Raw genomic sequence first — 18,793 nt, 5'->3', positions numbered from 1 at the left:
TTTGTGTCCATAATGCTAGAAATCGGTCCGAGACCTCGGATGAAGAAAGAATTGACCAATCGCAATGGCCATGTGATCAAATTGTTCAAATGTGATTTGTTAATTCTTTCTCTGTCCGAGTTTTCGGACCGATTTCTAGCATCGTGGACATCAGGCTTAATAAACGATGAGCATAAAGGCCATCACACGTACAAAAATTTTAGACGTAATCGTAAGGTCGCAAGCAAATCGACCAATCACAATCAAAATTAAGATCTCGCGTTTTTAATGCTCAACTGTGATTGGCTGATTTGCTTATGGCCTTACGATTACGACTAAAATTTTTGTACGTGTGATGGTCTTAAGATGCGTTCGGGAAGACGCTATTAGCGCTACTTGTCATTCTATCCTTGTTTTACGTTTAATAAACAACGAAGATAGAACGAACGATAACGCTAATAGCGCCATCCCGAACGCATTCAGTACTACAACCGCTCACGGAATATACCAATAAGATGCAAGCGCTCAGAGAGCTCTTGTATCTGTTTGGTCTATATTTTTAGTTCTAACGGAATATGCTAATTAGATGCAAGAGCTCACTGAGCGCTCAGTAAGCGATGGTTATTGAATGCATCCAATGGCGAACGTTCAGCGGAACGTTCGTTTTGCAACTGTTGGAAGTTTCTTTCGAGCTGATTGGATCATACTTTTAGATCTAGAAGAATGGTCCTATCTCAGCAGACAATCATAAAACGGTTGCAAAACTGTTGAGTCTGCTGAACGCAGCTAATAGCTGCATTCAGCGGACTCAACAGTTGAGCGAGCGTTCGCTGCTATTGACGTATTCTTCTAGATCTAAAATTCTGATTGGATGATCTAAAAGAATACACCAATAACAGCGAGCGCTCACTCAACTGTTGAGTCCGCTGAATGCGCCCAATGTTTACACAGGAAAGTGACTGATGAGTGTATACGGTATTTTAAGACATCAAAGGAGTTGGCGTAAGCGCACCGCTTAAAATATATATCGATATATCTTTTGACTTGTTATATCGCCAATTTGTACTACGACGTTTCTCGTAAATCGAGATCGTAATGCCACTTTATAACGCGAATGATATTTGATATAATTGTAAGTCTTGGAATTTCTTTTAACCTATAATCTATCCTTATTTTGCATTCTGTTGAACACAAACAGTATTTAATATCAATGTTATTACAATAACGTGTGTTACATTACATTACATTTATATTGTTAAATAGCAAATTATAATATTGATGTAACATGTTAGTTTGTATTTATTAGGTTACATTAGGTTACATTTCTTTATTCCTGCATTAGACTGCATTTTCTGGATTTTCTTTCTCTCTTTTGCTAAATATCAAATATATATCTATTCCATTTTAAATTCCAAAAGTTTATTAGTTCTGTTACACAAAACCGACTTTTGTAACGCTTTGAATTTCCCTTAGATTTGTAATCAATGCACTACATGTATGTATTTTTTTTAGCTACTTTGCGGCTGCCAAAATGCCATTCAAGTTCCACTTGAAAAAGAGCAGACAGTATAATGTCGTGTCCAAAAATCAGTACGTAATTTGTGTCGAATTGTTAGATGCTACTACTATAGAATGCACTCTCAGTATCGACAGCGTTGGCCAGGAGTGTCTGGACAACGTGATGCAACGTTTGGGATTGGGACAGCCAGAGTTTTTTAGCCTACGCTATGTTTGCCGCAGTACATCATCGCTTCGATGGATAGACATGGACAAACCTTTAAAGAGGCAGCTTGAAAAAGATGCTAAAAGCTTTACACTTTACTTAAGAGTTATGTACTATATAGTGGACGTACAACTCATTCAAGATGAGATGACAAGGTTGACTTATGTCTGGTTTATTTTTCGGTCTTGATTCTAAAATCCTAAAATTCAGCTAATGGAATGCAGATTTCAGTTAGAACCAATTAAGGGGATCCTAAGGTAAAGCTCGAACTCCGACGAAGTCACTAGATATCGCTGTTTTTCCAGCGCATCGACATGTCTTTATATATTATCACACCAATATCTCACGCAACCTATGATACATTCAGTCGCACATTCGTGTCAATTTTCGTATAACAAATTCGTCGCGATAAAGCATCTAAGTCTAATTCTAAGAACTCGACATTATTTGTTCGTGCAAATTATGTGTTTGTGGATTACTATTTCGTAAGTATAGGTTACAAAACTTTTGTATCAAGCAAATGTTGTCACGACTTGACAGCTTGAGACGCCATGTTACACTAAATAATGGTAAAAAATGTATCAATTTCGAAATTTTTGGTCGTTCTCGGCATAAACACCTCACAAACACGTATTAATGCGTATACTTTAATCCTGGAAAAGGATTTTCGAATCTGTGAAAGAGAAAAAAAGTATTTGTTACACAAAAAATTATATGATTTAATCAGTAATACAAACGGCTTTAAGATCCCCTTAAGATTGTCTGCCCTATTGGCTGAATTTTAGGATTTTAGAGTTAAGACCGAAGCATAAACCAAGCATTAATTGTTTAAGTGATATAAGGTCTGTTCTTTTTAGTTCAACTTGCACAGTTTATCTTTTCTCATTTCTTCTTCAAATTAGAGAAGAAAAAAGAAAAGATAAGTCATATAAAAAATTAAAAATAACAGACCTATAAGTTTCTTAGAAAATATAATTTTACGTGTTTGTTCTTTTTCCTTCCACAGATATCATTATTATCTTCAACTGAAGAATGATGTGCTAGAAAACAAAGTACATTGTAATTACAGACAGGCTTGTGTGTTGGCAAGCTATTCTATGCAAGCTGAGTTTGGAAATTATAGTCCAGAAAGACACACAATCGAGTATCTTCAACAGTGCACTTTTTTCCCAAACGTAACACCAATTTTCATAACTACGTTATTCTAATTGCAAATAAATCTAAATATCATACTTATAAATCTAAATCCGAGTTCTATTTAAATTTCTCTTTAGGATGTAAACAAAACGGACCCAAATGGACAAGAATCTCTTTTGTACACAGCAATATGTCAATATAAAGGTTTTGCTAATATGACACAAGCTACTGCAGAGGAATTATATATCTCGATTGCCATGCAACTAGAGGGATATGGCACTGAAACTTTTCCTGCCAAGGTATAAATAGCTCGTAGAAATTAATTAATTCTTGTTGCTTCAAATGCAGTTATGGAATGTTTCAGGATAACAGTAACAATAAAGTTATACTTGGAATTTCCATCAATGGAATTATGGTGGCCTATCCTAATACTCAAACAACGCAATTTTATAGGTTAATTTACTTTTTATTTTATATGTGACTTTAGGTCTGCTCTTTTCAATTGATTTCTTGCATAGTCCATCTTTTCTCTTTTTCTTTCCATGTTGAAGAAAAAAGAGAAGAGATAAACAGTGTAAAAAAATTCAGCTCAAAAGGATAGACTTTTTATACGCACTAAATTATTACATATTAAACAAATAATTTACGATTTACAGATGGAAAGACATCAGTAATGTCATAAATCAAAAGAAGACGTTTAGAATAGAGTGCAAATGTGAAGAAGCGAAGCAATTTGTATTTACCGAGTCGCGCGATGCGAAATACGTATGGAGATTATGTATAGCCCAACATTTATTCTATATACAGTATCAAGAACGTCGTCCACAAGAAAGATCTAGTGGCTGCTGTGTGCGTAAATTAACATTTGTTTAATTATAATGAAACATGCATACAGAATTTTATGTAATTATAGGCATTAATATGTTATTTCAGGATAATGATACAAACGATTCTAGTGAGCAAGCAGTATCCGTGAATTCGGATAACAGGACCTCAGATACACATACACGGTGGACAAGTTACAATGATCTTTCAATACCATCACCATGTCCTGTTGTATCCATTTCGTCAACCGATATAAATAATTTGCGCGCGTTACTACCATCATATAGACCGGCGCCCGATTACGAAACGGCGGTCCAAATGAAATATAATAGTGGAAACGCTTCTCAGCCTTATTATGCAAACCAGTCCGCAATAGTTGGTTCAGATATTTCGTGTCTGCTAGGTGTAAACCGCAATAGATATTAAATTTAATGAGATACCTGATAAAGTTCTACTGAAATATTTGTGATAAAAATTTGAACATACAAAAGAGATTATATATTATATATATTTCATAAATATTGCAAATAAAATATTTATAAACTATATTAAATATATTAAATATATTATTTCGTTTATAATATCATGTTTTATTTTTATAAATATATACTACATTAAAATTATTAACAATATAACAGATGTTTATGCACAAATTTACAAACAGAGCTTTTATCAACGAAATTATATATTATTCTTTCTGAATTAAACAATGTAATATAATAAAACTTAAATAACAATCAAAATTACAATTGTAAGATATATTTACATGTATAACACACATACAAGCACGCATACACATATTTTTGCTTTTGTAGCTTTCTAAAATATATATTGTATGTACATTATTTATAATTATTAACAAACTCAAGAAAACTGAAGAAAGATTCCTCTTATTGTGAAATAATTTGAGAAATATTTATATATTTAAAAAATGTGTTGCAATATCAAAATATTTAAAAAAATGTTGATAAATTTGTAATATACATATATATATACCAGCACATATTTTCCTCGAGCTTATTTAAATAAAATAAAAAAGAATCCCATATTCGATCGAAGCAGATCTTGGTGCTTGATAATACTTATATATAAATTTGCAAATACATTGCCTATAAACTGCACACTGATTCGGTTTACCGCTTTTCATGGTTGATCCTTGTGACAAACAATCCAAAAGACGTCACGTCAAATTATTCTTTTTTAAATTTTCTATAGATTCAGCAACTGTGATCGCTTGCATCAAAGCTGCTGGTTCAGGTTTATTCGCAGTGGCATATACATTGAAACCAGAATTAATTAACGCATCTTTTGTTACTGGTCCTATTGCTACTGCTTTTATGTCTTTGATATTATAGAAATTTTTCTTAAGTTGCGCTGTAATATGCTCAACTGTAGATGGACTGAAAAAAACAAATATACTAGATTTCTCAAGCATTTTTGGCAATTCTTGTTCAAGAGTTTCGCTCTCTAATGTTCTATAAACTATGATCTTTTCTATTGAAATTCCACTATCTCCGACAATACAAGAGATAGTTTCACGTGCAATTTCACTGCATGGATACAATAATGGTTTGGAATTTTTCTTTATATCAAGAACAATTTTTTCAGCCAGTTGCTTTGCATTACCAAACTGACTGCCTACACAATGTTGCAAATTAAGTTGATTTCTTGCAAAAGACTCTGTCACAGATCCCACGCAGTATGTTGGCATCTGTTCCCAATGGTACAGAATACTAGTATCTTCTTTTACTGCCAATGCAATAGCTTCAACTGTACGAGGACTGGTTAATATTAAACCTATAATTAATTAATATGTGATAAATATAATATTAATTATAATAATTATATAATATAATAATAATAATTATATATAATAATTAAGTAATAATATATAAATTATTATGTTGAAAATAATAGGATGTATTACCACTATATCTATCAACTGCTGACAAACATGTTCGCAGATCCGAAATATTTACAAATTCGAATTTCAAAGTTTGTAAACATTCGCAATTATAACCAGCTGATTCCAATAGCTTGCTGTATGTTTCCTGCGTGTTGTTCTTTTCAGATAATCCTTTACACAATACTACTATCTTGCAATTTCCAGCCATTATATGAACAAAAGTGTTCTTAATTTGTAAACTGAAATTTTGGCACAACAGGAAAAAATGTATATTGCAACTATTGATGCTTGCTTTCCAGCAAGAACACAGTCAGACACTGTGTAACACAGTGAGTCATTTCATCCTTGTTTAACGTTGGCAAACAACAAAGATAAAACGACTCACTGTGTTACACAGTGTCTGACTGTGTCCTTGCTGGAAAGCAAGCAATAACAATAGGGACCAGTTTCACCAACGCCAGTTAACTTAATCGGCCGTTAATTGACCAATCGTATTTGCTGTTTAGTAGAATTGGCCAATCATGGTTGACAGTTAATCACCGATTAAGCTTAATCGGCGTTGGTGAAACCCTAGGCTTGTTCTTTTTGGCTGAACTTTTGCACCAGTTCATCTTTCTTCCTCTTCTTCCTCTCCTGGAGAAAAAAGGAAGAAAGATGAACTGGTGCAAAAGTTCAACCAAAAAGAACAGGCCTAAGGCCGGAATCAGACTACGCATTGAAAATTGAGGTTGAAAATTGAAGATTGAAATTTGATCAATAAGGACAAAGAAATTTTCATGGTGGTAGTAACAAGGTGTGCTATTGCGCTGATATTCTTGTACATTTTTTCTAGCCAATGAGAGAGCGATACTGAACTCAGCCATCTTGGGCAATTCAAATGCATATAATAAGGGAAGATTCATGCAAAGAAAGTGGAATGATAACTACAGTGAATAAATGTTACAAAAAAAGATATATTTTTTTAAATTCAACAAGAACAAAGAGAACATAAAATAATTAATCAATAAAAAAACATTTAATGTAATAATAAATAATAAAAAAAAATTTACATTTAAAATGTAATAACTTTACGATTTGTAAATTTCGAAATTTTTTTATTTTCTCAGAAATGTTGCAGACGTATTTCGCAATTTTTATGAAATGTTTCACTTTTCAGTTGAAATATTTCTGAGATATTTCTGAAAACTTTCGGTGCTATATGGGTTATATATAATTATATATAATTGTATATAAAATATGCCAATTTTTTATAGAATTATATATAGTTTTATATAATTTTATATAATTATATATAGTTACAATGAAACATTTTTCCCATGCTGCTATTTTATATTAATTTAATACAATATTTTGGAAACATATTTTCAGTTTATAGGAAATATATTTTCTTAAATCTTAAAAAATGTGAAGTAACAAATTTTATTTTCATCAGCACTCCAAATATTTCTCTTACAATTAAGATATATTTCAAATGTCGCCGCACTTTTCAAGAAGAAAAAAGAAAGTATTAGTAAGTTAAGAAAAATATTGGTAAGTAGAGAAAGTTAACCGACTTACCTAAATTCTTTAACTGAAATGTAATGCGTGACTTTCACCATTGAGTTCTTTAACTTGTTAGTAGGCCGTTAGGCAATCCCTGTCTTAATTAATATTTTGTTAATTATTAAGGCGAGCACTGATTTGATATTTTCGTTCTATATCAAAGGGTCATTGACTATAAAACTAAGTTAGTGACTACAGAGTCGACGACTTATAAATGGAATGTTTGGAGAGCTCCACATTCGAATTTATCTGAATCTGAAAATTCCACACTTAGGGTTTGGCCAATTTTTTCCAAAATTATTTATTATAGAGTTTTTCATTAGCAGAATTCTCTTTGATGCGAACTACATGCAGAAATTTGGCACGAGCATGAACTCAGATAACAGAAAAAAATAAAGTTACCTAAAAGTTATCTAAAGTTACCTAAAAGTTATCTATCATTAAAATGTCGTGAGTTTGTCCTTTGTTAATTTATAGGTACTTCGTTAAAGTTGAAAATATAGTTAGGTACTTTGCGAAAATTGAAAATGTATTTAAGATCAACGATGGGGACAAAGCCGTTTAAATAAGCTCGCAATCCTTCACATTTATTGTGATGTAATTGAAATCCTAGATTTAAACCAACTTGTAAATATATTTATATGCACAAATACAGTTCAATAATCAAAGTTTGCAGTTGTAAATAGCAATAAATAGAAACGCGTATAGAAACATTAATAGCAGTAAGGCCAAAATCAGACTACGCATTGAAGATTGAGATTGAAGATTGAAAGATTGAAACTTGACCAATAAGAACACTGAAAATTTTTTCTTTTTGTTTTTATTAATTAAATTCACAGACTTCTATAGGTCACTTCTTTATATAAGTCTATGATTAAATTTTAATCTTTTAATCTTCAATCTTCTTAAGGCTTCCGAAATCAGACTATGTATTAAAGATTGAGATTGAAGATCAAAAATTGAAATTTCACAATGAGGACAAAGAAATTTTGGCTTCTTTTGTTTTGATTGGTCAAATTTCAATCTTTCAATTTTCAATTTCAATCTTCAATGCGTAGTCTGATGGCTGTGTTCCAAAATTTACTGCCAGTACTGAAAATCTATAGTTTACATCATGTACACTATTTTCAGTATGGCAATAAATTTTGGAACACGTTCAAAGTCGGCCTAATCGAGGAATAATAAGAAATCGCAATTTGTATAAAGAACGGAGAGACCGTGGAAAGGGAAAGTGTGTCTTCGTGTCGATCCTCACGAAGTTATCATTCGAAGATTTGACCGTGCGTGTTAAGTTAGTAGTTATCAGGCTCTCTTCGCATCGATCGCAATTGTAAATTATTATATCCGTCTAGCATTACGTTAACATTTTTACTATAAAGTTTGATACGTATATAACTCTTATGATAGTGATTTATATTTTTTAATTCTTTCAATTGTGGATAATAATCAAAACGTAATAATGAAATAAAACATTTTTTATCGACGATCAAGTGTACAAGACATAATTGCAAAGATGGCTCGGCGACTTCCAAACTACGAGCTTCTATCAGAAGAAAAGACAAAGGAAATGTTGCAGCTTTTTAAGGGCGAAAGAACTGGATTCGTTCTTGTGGGTCCGCAAAAATACTTTTTTCCTCATAGATATATAGAACAGGCTGAAGGCTTCTACAATTTTAAAGCTAAATCGGATGACATATGGTTGCTGTCGCATCCAAGATCGGGTATGTATCAACTGATGATGAAAGCAAAAAAGATTAAGCAACAATAATTCCATTATATGGATATTTTTAGTGTAATATTATAATATATATTCAAACAATAAAAATACGAAAAAACAATGAAGATTTTTAATTAGGCTTTATCATTTAAGATTTTATAGCGTCAATGCCTACTGGGGCACGTCTTTTTCTGGGCGCCATTATACCATACCTATCATAATGCATCTGATAGAAAATCGTTATTAAAAAATTACATAAATTCTGATATATTTTCTATCTTTAATTTCATATAAATAATGATTATGTCCCTTACTTATTCATGCAAAATATCAAGTAAGTTCCGAATGATTTTCTATCGTTAATGTCACATAATAAATAACGAATATGTGAATTATATTCATCGGAACTGATAAAATTCTATCAAGTATCTTACATTGAATCTAATAGAAGATATTCATGTAAAATATCAAATAATAAATTCCGAATGATACTTTATTGTCAATTCCATATAAACGAATATGAGTATAAATACGATAATTAAAGAATTTCTATTGATCTAAAACGATTAAAAAAAAAGATATTTAAAAATCGATTCGAAACGATAGCAGTTGTATCTAACACCCTTAATCGGGTTTAATAACACAATGAAACCTAAGTATACGTATATCTTATCGTATAAAGATTTGATGTCAACAATCGTGGATTCTTTTTTTTATCAGAGAAACGTTTTAAATTTTATTTGAGATCACTTTAATAACCAAAAAGATAAATTACCCTTTTTTTAAATGTAAAAAAGAAATTTGATTACTTGTTATTTCTATTAAATTAGGGACAACTATGATGCAAGAACTCATATGGCTATTGGCTAACGATTTGAACTTCGACGTAGCGAAAAAACGTCTACTTACTGAAAGGTTTCCATTTCTCGAGTGAGTATGTGTGTTTATATATGTGTATATGGTGACACATTATAAAAGAACTTCAAGTGCAATTATAATGAGTGATTTTGACACCCACTATTAAAGATGTATATTTTCACACGTAATAGTAAAGTTACATCTTACGGATAAAATTATTCTTCTTTACAGAAATTAAACAATTTGCAAAAGTAAACTTACAATTGAAGTTAAGGTTATAAAAATATTTATCTATATATAATAATTTGCCATCAATCTACATAGAACACTTCATCAAAGGAACATCCTTAAGACATAGGAACATTCTCTGAATATCCTTAAGATGCCTTGGAGGCCTGTTCTGTATAAGAAATTACTTATAACTTTTTTAAGCTATATTATTGATATATACTGACATAACAAATATAATATGTGTGATATTATCATTATATTACACAATAATACAAAAAAATGTGTATATTTACATAAAAACTATGAAATATATGTTATATCTTTACGTCAATTTGTGTACAACTGCTTTAAAGTGCACCGAGTGTGCACTAATTCTGCCAATTAGAAACGCAATTAGAATTATGTTTTCAAAGACAGACTATGTTTGACGAGCGTTTGAAATACTGGAAAATTTATTTAAATATTTATACAGAAATATTATTAAGCACTCTAATTGTAAGTCCTAATCGTCTGTGACGCTTCTTTACTTAATTTGAAATATTAAATATAAATTTTAAATATAATTATATATAATATTAAATAATATTAATAATATTAAATAATATAATGTGTAAGAAATGAATCAAAGATGTCACTATTATCGAATTTGGAATTAAAAAAGTCTGCACTATCGACCTCGATCAAGTTCGGTAATCAGTTTAGGATCCCATTGTATCTTTATTCTTACAAAAAACAATGAATTTTATTCTTACAGATTCAGTTTATTTCAACATCCTGAAGTGACTCAAGAATTTTTGTTAATCAACAAAAATGACAAAGTAAAGCAACAACTATGTCGGCAAATTGCTAAACCCGGTTATGAAGTTATCGCCGAAATGCCATCACCTAGATTTATAAAAAGCCATTTCCCTTTCAGCATGTTACCTGGACTTTTAGATGTTGGTTGTAAGGTAATAATTGAAAAAAATAGAAAGATTCATTACTAAATGTCATCTTCTACTTTTGTAACACTTTCCTTAAAGGTTGTCTACATTGCTCGCAATCCGAAAGACATGGTAACGTCTTGGTATCATCTGAATAGCTCAATCAAGACACAAGGATATATTGGTCACTTTTCCACCTTTTTGGAATATTTCGTAAACAACTTAAGTAAGTAGAACATATTCAGAGGAATAGCTATATTTCTTCCTTCTCTACTTTATCATAGATATTTATATTACTTATCATTTTCATGAATACCTAATGTTTTAAACCACTCTGTATATTGACTTATATATTTGTTTTCTTTTTGGAGGGAGTAAAGAGTGTTTTAAAAAGATAATTTTTAATGCTTTCACCTTTTTTTCTATAAAGCGCCTTGGTCGCCATTCTGGAGTCACCTAAAAGAAGCCTGGTATTTAAGGCATTCGAAAAATCTTCTATTTTTATTTTATGAAGAGGTAACATGCGTAAGTGTAGACAAAAATTTTTGTTCTCAATTAAGTAAAAATCATCGATACCGACATATTACTTTGCTTTTGGACAATATTTCTCAAACAAAAGTTAAGTCATCAAATTGTTTACTATATAAAAGTAACGTTTGTCAACCCTGATCCTACTGTACACTATGCATTATACACACAACTGGCCCAGTTTACGTAGTGCACTTGATACGGATACTAACTATAGTAATTTTCTATTGAATTATCCTTTCAGCGATAAGTGTAAACATTTACATGATATGTGTATTTAATTAATCGTTTTGATGCATATTATACCGATTTAGTACATTATTCCTTAAATACATTGTTAAAATTAAAATAATTTAATAGAAAGATACTAGTTAATACGCATATCAAGTGCTCGATGTAAACTAAGTTAATAATGTATACACAAATTTATTGTAACAATGCCAATGTTACCGTTTTTATGCTGTATATTGTGCATTGTCGAAACTTCGCTTTGCGTAAAAACTTGGACATTAATTTGAAAACTCATATGGAATCATAGAATAATGAGATATGTGCGTGCAATACGATTATGTGTGCAATGCAAACGGAATCCTCTCAAAGTAAACTATTCTATTTCTTCGATCTTCTTCATTTCATTTTTTAATTTTAATTATTTAGTACATTTAATGACAAAAATCATCTGATACGTTTTATCATTTTTCAGATAATAAAACATTTTTTAAATCATATATCAATACATTCTAATTATTTTTAAATATTTATATAATATATATTTTAATTGTATATAACTCAACTAACAATTAATTAAATAATTAATAATTAATTTACAAAGAGATATATTAACATCTTTATTGCCTGAGCTTGTTTTTTTGTATGATATATATATTAAAGAAAATTATTTTTTATGTTTTCTAGGATTTTCCAAAAGCAGTCAAGAAAGTAGCAAAATTTTTGGGTAAAACGTATACTGACGAAGAAATTAACAAAGTGATAAATCATCTTAATATCCAGAATTTTCAGAACAATCCGATGGTTAATTACTCTGAATTAAAAGCATGTGGCATAATTAAAGAAAATTCTTTTATTCGAAAAGGAAAAAATGGAGACTGGAAAAACATTTTCACTCCGGAATTAGAAACAAAGATAGAGAAATGGATCGAAGAAAATCTTAAAGATACTGATCTTCGTTTCCCGTCTTTCAACAATGACATAAACAACGACAATTGAAAATAATAAAAAAATGAAAAATATTTCAATCTCAAGTATATACAGCTTGATTATTTAATAAATATACATATTTTTTAATTTTATGCATTCAAACAGAATAATTATACAGAGGTCACGTAAAAATTAACCATTACTTGGATTGAAATAAGAGGACCTTCAATAAGAATATTTTTGAAAAAGAATTAAAACTGCTACTACTTGAGTTAGAATAATAAAAAGATACGTATCATTTAGGTTCTATTCGAGAAGCACATATATGCTCTTAGCGCCTTTTTTACCTTTTTTTAAAAAGATAATTTTTATAGATACGAATGATAAAATTTTGTAATTATTACTTTGGTTGGAAAGGAAAATGTCTTTGAATGAATTGCAATATTAAAATTTTGTATAAGAAGAATTAAAAATCATTTGGATCGGAATAGGAAGAGTCTTCAATAGGAATACAAAGTATGAATAATACATATATATATCAGAATTAATATTATTTATTTAATTTGGTACGGGATTTAACTTGGCGCCAATTGTTGATATCAAATCTTTTATACGAATGATACATATAATTAGAGTTAATAAGTAAGTAACAATGATAGTACCACACACATAAGTTTTACTTTTTAATTTGATAGAATTTAACTTGGTTAGTTAAGATAAAAAGATACGTGTCGCTTAAGTTCTATTTGAAGAGCATATCATTAGCGCTTTTTTTTATCGTTTTTTAAAAAAGTAAGTTTGTACTGATATCACGCATTTTGTATTAACAAATATTATTGACGTTACATTAAACATGTAAACGTATCATAATATTCGTAAATTCGATTTCTAATATTAAATTCTTATGCATTTAATGTGAATTTAGAATGTAAATTTAGGAAATAAATCTTACGAAAATATCATTATATCTATACACATTTAATGTAATGTAAATCTAGTATTTTTTTTTTATGCAACTAACATGCGTTAACTCTTACTCTTTCTCTTTCAAATTATATAAAATTATTTAATTTGAACGAGATAATGAAGAAGTGGCTTCCTTATGTACATGACGAAAATATTGAGATTTAATACACATCTTTCTTCTGTTCTTCGTCGCACTAGCGATGTAAATAATTGTTGATCCCAAAAGGTTGTCGATGCACAAGTCCACAAAACATCTCATCATCATATCAGTGCGATCAATTTATTACGGATTAAGAAAACACCTAATCAGCCACTTTCTTTTTCCTTTCTTTTCGTTGTAATAAGACAAGCAACATTATGTATAAGTGCTTATATATATAATATGATTAATTATTCAAAATAGTTGGCGGTATAATTACTATTTTTGAGAAATACTTTAAGTTTATTTCAAGAAGTTTTGTAATTTATAAACAGAATATAAAACCCTTAATAAATTTTAAGTACTTCAGAAATGATATTTAAATATATGTTTAATTGATACTTAAACAATATTCAAATTTATTATGTTGACATAATAAATTTAAATATTATTATGTATCAATTAAGTATATATTTCAATATCATTTTTGTAATACATTTTTGTATCACAAATTGTATTCAAATTATATTCAGTAATAATAAAAGAACTACTTTTAATAATAGTTGCAAATACATTACGCTGCAGCATTGCTACGACATTACAGCGCAATCTTGCTAAAGGCGGACATTTTTATATGCTATGATATTGCAACAATGTTGCAAATACATTGTGCAATCTATTTGCAATATTACAACATTGCAATGAGATATATCTGCAATTATTTTGCAATCTTTCTGTGCTGTATGGGCATCGATTAAGCGAAAAAAATATATTTCTAAATTCTACTTTTCGCGGTGATCATTTTTATACGTTTTTACTTGACAAGTACTCATTTTGATCTCTCGAGTTGTCACTCTTCAAAATTACCGCGGTGCAAATGTTTCAATGGCGCATATGATATTCGCGCCAGTCTGCGCAGAACCATACAAAATTCGTCTCGAGAACGAGCACACCTGTTTGGTTTCTTCCACCATGTTATCCCTATGATTTTCAGTTGGCGGTCCTGCGTGCACACAGGAAGTAGAATGCTAGTGAAATGACGACTTTTCCTTTAAAATTGTGGTGTTGAAAGGTATGTATGAGCCGGCTCGTCGTGTTTGTTAAATCCGTTCGCATCTAGCTCATCGTCGAGGTATTTATTTTATTCGAGATAGTTTGTCGAGTAACAGACTTGGTGCCACAATGTAGTCGTGGAAAATATTATGTCCATTCGCGAGAACCGCCACGAAATCGCGAGAAATGTGCGGCATGATGTGCACAGGTCGGACTGTTGCTGACCGTCACGTTTATGGTCGCGCAGAGTCGGAAAGAGACGTGATCTGTCTGTCTGTATTTTCAGGACGCAATGGGTCGGTACTCCCACGAGCCGGTCAACCAGACCAAGTCATGCAAAGCGCGTGGCTCTAATCTTCGTGTGCATTTCAAGGTAAATATCTCCTTTGAGAAAATATAACCTCAAACGCCATGTTTTCTCCCAGGGATGTTTACGAACAGTGAGTACAATCTATCATCTCTTGTATGTTATAGAATACCCATGAGACGGCGCGTGCTATCAAAAGCATGGCTCTGCGGAGGGCGCAGAAGTACCTGAAGAATGTCATCGAGTACAAGGAATGCGTTCCTTTCCGTAGGTTCAATGGTGGCGTTGGCAGGTGCGCTCAAGCCAAACAGTTTGGCACTACGCAAGGTATGTCAGCGTTAGTGAACTATGTAAGGCACACAAAAATTTAAACAGTAAGAGATAAGCAATTAGGAAATCAACATGTTGGATTTGCTACTACTTACTTATGTTATGTTCTTATGATCTCTATTATAAGTGGTCAATTTGTTTATCGCTTATGTTTTATTGCTTAAATTTTTTTGTATGCCATGGCCCTAACATTCTGAAACGCTTACCACTGTAAAAACAGCTGAGTTGACAAAAAACATGTAACAGGGGATTGTGCTCTTTGTTTCTCTAATAGCGAGTTTTATTGGATACACTTAGTGCACACTGATGCATATTAAAGTTGTCATACACAAATTTAGTACATTTACATAATTTTTTAACTTTGATTTAATAATATTGATGTTATAACTCCTACTTAAATTGTGTTTATATGTTTAGGTTTATTTTGTTTCCATCAAGAAAGTATAAAAGAATGTTAATAAGTCAACAAGTAAACTTTTAAGTTACATTTACACGGCTCGATTTATGCCAAAGTTATAACATCGCAGCCATTTATATGTCCTTTTTACATCGATGTAGTAATCCTAATACCATTTCTAAAGTCTTATATCTGTAATGCTCGAAATTCTCTGAGATCTTGGATGAATAAAAATTGATCGATCGCATCAATTAGCCAAATTGTTCAAATGTGATTTGTTAATTCTTTCTCTATCCATGCTTTTGGAATGATTTCTAGCATCGCGAACACAAGACTTAAGTCAGCTTATGAAAGCGTTGATAATTAAATCAAATTATTGGGAAGTTAAATGTATGATCTAATTAGATTTATAACAGCTAACGTCTATTTACTTCTTAGGTCGTTGGCCTAAAAAATCTGCGGAATTTCTGCTGCAACTTTTGAAAAATGCAGAGAGTAATGCCGATTATAGAGGACTCGACGTAGACCGCCTTGTAATCGAGCATATTCAAGTTAATCATGCACCTTGCCTTCGTAGAAGAACATACAGAGCTCATGGTCGCATAAATCGTAAGTGTTTTTATAATTCTGTAACAAATATTGAGCCTGTTTTTATTTTTATCTGAACTTGCAACAGCATCGTTCATCTTTTCTCTTTTTTTTCTTCAAAAATAAGTAGAAAGAAAAAAAGGGAAAGATGAACTGTGCAACAAGTTTAGTTGAAACAAACAGATCTGATTCTTTAAATATATATATAGGCAGCGGATTATTTCTAAGATTTATGATTCTTATAGCTTATATGAGCTCGCCTTGTCATATTGAAGTAATATTGACAGAAAAAGAGGACGTTGTTGCGAAAGCCACAGAGGAGGAGCCATCGAAAAAGAAACTTAGTAAGAAAAAGCTCGCTAGACAAAAGGAAAAGATGATGAGAGAATGATTTCATTACTTTATATGGACGTGTATTGTGAATATACCGTGAAAAATGGAGATTACTTGGTTTTTACTTCCATTTTCATATCTCTTTACTTACGTCCTATCCTAAATACAGTTTACGTACACTGAAATGTATTTTATCATAAATACTATTTATCTTTTTTTTTTGTTCAGAACCTTCAACTTTTTATTCTTGTAAAATTGAATCGTATATGAGATGAGAATCGAAATTGAACCCGGAACTTGCCGATTACAAGTCAATCAAGGCTTGCTGAGAAAACTACCAAATCATGATTGCTATCAAAAAAGTCTCCATTTTTTAATTTTCTTTTCCAATTCATATAGTCTTTTGCAAATTGTAATTTTCATCTCACATTCTTCAAATTTAAATGTGAAACTTTCCTAGCAGATCTACCATTTAAATTACATTCTTAAAATCTTCGTCAAATTATACAAACTTACAGGAAGGTTCTAACACGTACAATTTGACTTACAAGGGAACCGTTGGAACTGTCCCTCACCGATTTTGATGGGCTTTGGATATGTAAAGTATAAAAAAATATTAGACCCATATTTTTTTATCAGCGTATCTTAAGGTTTAGAGGATGAAAAAACCCCTCGAAAAAAAAAAATATGGATTTTATCGTTTTTATCAAATATCTTCGAAACTATGCGATATATTAAAAAATGTTTAATACAAAAGTTTTATGATATTTTGTGCTCTATATAATGGTGTATTCACTTTTTTTTTAATATCAAATTTTTTAATTTTTCCCTACCTCCACTTTATTAATTTTCACCCCCTTGAGATACGCTGATAAAAAAAATATGGATCCAAATATTTTTTTATACTCTACAACACATCCAAAGCCCATCAAAATCGGTGAGGGACGGTTCCGATGATTCCCTTGTTAGAACTGCGAGTTTCTTCATTATTTTTGAGTCTTAATGCATTTTCCACTATTTTTCTAGCAACCAATAATTTTTTTAATTTCTTGTTACAATTTCTTTTCATTGCATAAAATAAAAATTTTTATTTTCTCATTAGCTCTACAGAATATTTCGCTCTATTTTCGTTGCAATTTTAAATAACTAAATTTTATTATAATTTTACTATTTAATCTATACAATCACATTAATATTTAACATAACAAACTTTTTTTATGTTAATAAACTTACATTAATAATTTAGATTTATTATTATGACCAGACTACTTATAGTACAGGTCATTTCAAGATTCTCGCAATACAACCTGGACCTTATTTCAGCAATAATGGACGTTATGTTTTTTATTTGAATTGTTGCTGATGTACAATAAATGACATTACAGGCAAATGAAGACAGACGAGTAAAATAATTATTTTATTAATTTTTATGTAGGTGACTGTTTTCATGACCACCACTATATATATTCGACTTTAAATGAAAGCGGGAAAAAAGTTTTACTGCGGTCTAATACAGCGATAAAGAACAGGCCTTTACTCTTACATACATGTGTCATTTCTATTAGATGCATCATATTTGTATACTATTTGGATTGAATCTCAATTTTTCTAAGTCTAATATTTTATGTGTCGTATGACAAGCTTTCAAGCCTTTTGGTTGGCTGCACGATAGAAGGATCCGAGATCTCTTTTCTGTCCTGCATCAGCCTAAGTCCTCAGTCTCTTGTTAGAAACGTGCTGACCTCTTCTGCATATATCCACTGATATGTGAGACCTACAATTTCAACGCCAGTTCCGAATAACTTACAAAAGATTAGTTCTATTAATAAGAGATTAACTTGATTATCTTGGTTTAATTTACCTTTTAACTTTTTCTAATTCTAAGAATAAAAATTCTGAGAATTAGAAAAATAATCAGTAAGTAAACTGAGATTAAAATTCTTACTTAATGAAACCGGATCTGGAAAAGAAAGATTGTCATGACAAAGATACTATTCTCGATTTGCCATTACCTTCCGAGAAGTGACATCAGATAAAATCTGATATGTGTATTTTGGATGGATTTAAATCCAGATCTTTAGCATAGAGAATATAACTCTACACCACGATCATCACTTCTTAATACAGAAGATTAGGAAAGAATATTAAAAGCA

General features: G+C 30.7%; 4 protein-coding genes across 5 annotated transcripts; 3 read left to right on the top strand and 1 right to left on the bottom strand.

Moving 5' to 3' along the window:
• Positions 1-925: 925 nt before the first annotated feature.
• Pez (protein tyrosine phosphatase non-receptor pez) lies at positions 926-4,151 on the top strand. Its single transcript, XM_018456439.1, has 7 exons — positions 926-1,111; positions 1,492-1,857; positions 2,709-2,877; positions 2,977-3,138; positions 3,204-3,292; positions 3,496-3,688; positions 3,773-4,151. Exons 2-7 carry the CDS (start codon positions 1,511-1,513, stop codon positions 4,088-4,090), a joined length of 1,278 nt encoding a protein of 425 aa, XP_018311941.1. The 5' UTR covers positions 926-1,111; positions 1,492-1,510; the 3' UTR covers positions 4,091-4,151.
• A 528-nt stretch (positions 4,152-4,679) lies between these two features.
• On the bottom strand, positions 4,680-5,859 carry Uros1 (Uroporphyrinogen III synthase 1). Its single transcript, XM_018456457.1, has 2 exons — positions 5,592-5,859; positions 4,680-5,461 (listed from the first exon to the last, which is right to left on the bottom strand). Exons 1-2 carry the CDS (start codon positions 5,776-5,778, stop codon positions 4,845-4,847), a joined length of 804 nt encoding a protein of 267 aa, XP_018311959.1. The 5' UTR covers positions 5,779-5,859; the 3' UTR covers positions 4,680-4,844.
• Positions 5,860-8,614: 2,755 nt separating this feature from the next.
• On the top strand, positions 8,615-12,599 carry LOC108728112 (estrogen sulfotransferase). The gene is made up of 6 exons (XM_018456483.1): positions 8,615-8,833; positions 9,660-9,759; positions 10,673-10,868; positions 10,941-11,067; positions 11,272-11,366; positions 12,285-12,599. The coding sequence occupies exons 1-6, from the start codon at positions 8,626-8,628 to the stop codon at positions 12,594-12,596; spliced, it is 1,038 nt and encodes a 345-aa protein (XP_018311985.1). The 5' UTR covers positions 8,615-8,625; the 3' UTR covers positions 12,597-12,599.
• Positions 12,600-14,614: 2,015 nt separating this feature from the next.
• RpL17 (ribosomal protein L17) lies at positions 14,615-16,753 on the top strand. 2 transcript variants are annotated; one of them, XM_018456482.1, is made up of 5 exons: positions 14,615-14,704; positions 14,972-15,058; positions 15,160-15,319; positions 16,158-16,328; positions 16,553-16,753. In XM_018456482.1, exons 2-5 carry the CDS (start codon positions 14,978-14,980, stop codon positions 16,696-16,698), a joined length of 558 nt encoding a protein of 185 aa, XP_018311984.1. In that variant the 5' UTR covers positions 14,615-14,704; positions 14,972-14,977; the 3' UTR covers positions 16,699-16,753. The 2 variants fall into 2 exon arrangements, with proteins under 2 accessions (XP_018311984.1, XP_018311983.1); XM_018456481.1 differs by having other exon boundaries at positions 14,667-14,764.
• The last annotated feature ends 2,040 nt before the right edge of the window (positions 16,754-18,793 follow it).

Source organism: Mycetomoellerius zeteki, unplaced genomic scaffold, assembly GCF_001594055.1.
Source record: "Mycetomoellerius zeteki isolate Tzet28-1 unplaced genomic scaffold, Tzet1.0 scaffold58, whole genome shotgun sequence".
NCBI classification, from domain to species: domain Eukaryota; kingdom Metazoa; phylum Arthropoda; class Insecta; order Hymenoptera; family Formicidae; genus Mycetomoellerius; species Mycetomoellerius zeteki.
The sequence above is the reverse complement of the archived record's forward strand: the minus strand, read 5'-3'. Positions and strand labels throughout refer to the sequence as shown.

Excerpts from the sequence above, each read along its gene's own strand:
- Uros1 (XM_018456457.1), bottom strand. The coding sequence starts at position 5,778 with ATGGCTGGAAATTGCAAGATAGTAGTATTGTGTAAAGGATTATCTGAA. Across the intron at positions 5,462-5,591 it reads AGCAGTTGATAGATATAGTG|GTTTAATATTAACCAGTCCT; the intron begins GTAATACATCCT and ends AATTAATTATAG.
- LOC108728112 (XM_018456483.1), top strand. The coding sequence starts at position 8,626 with ATGGCTCGGCGACTTCCAAACTACGAGCTTCTATCAGAAGAAAAGACA. Across the intron at positions 8,834-9,659 it reads GCTGTCGCATCCAAGATCGG|GGACAACTATGATGCAAGAA; the intron begins GTATGTATCAAC and ends CTATTAAATTAG. Across the intron at positions 11,367-12,284 it reads TTTATGAAGAGGTAACATGC|GATTTTCCAAAAGCAGTCAA; the intron begins GTAAGTGTAGAC and ends TATGTTTTCTAG.
- RpL17 (XM_018456482.1), top strand. The coding sequence starts at position 14,978 with ATGGGTCGGTACTCCCACGAGCCGGTCAACCAGACCAAGTCATGCAAA. Across the intron at positions 15,059-15,159 it reads ATCTTCGTGTGCATTTCAAG|AATACCCATGAGACGGCGCG; the intron begins GTAAATATCTCC and ends TGTATGTTATAG. Across the intron at positions 15,320-16,157 it reads ACAGTTTGGCACTACGCAAG|GTCGTTGGCCTAAAAAATCT; the intron begins GTATGTCAGCGT and ends TTTACTTCTTAG.
- Pez (XM_018456439.1), top strand. The coding sequence starts at position 1,511 with ATGCCATTCAAGTTCCACTTGAAAAAGAGCAGACAGTATAATGTCGTG. Across the intron at positions 1,858-2,708 it reads ATTCAAGATGAGATGACAAG|ATATCATTATTATCTTCAAC; the intron begins GTTGACTTATGT and ends TTCCTTCCACAG. Across the intron at positions 3,293-3,495 it reads CAAACAACGCAATTTTATAG|ATGGAAAGACATCAGTAATG; the intron begins GTTAATTTACTT and ends TACGATTTACAG.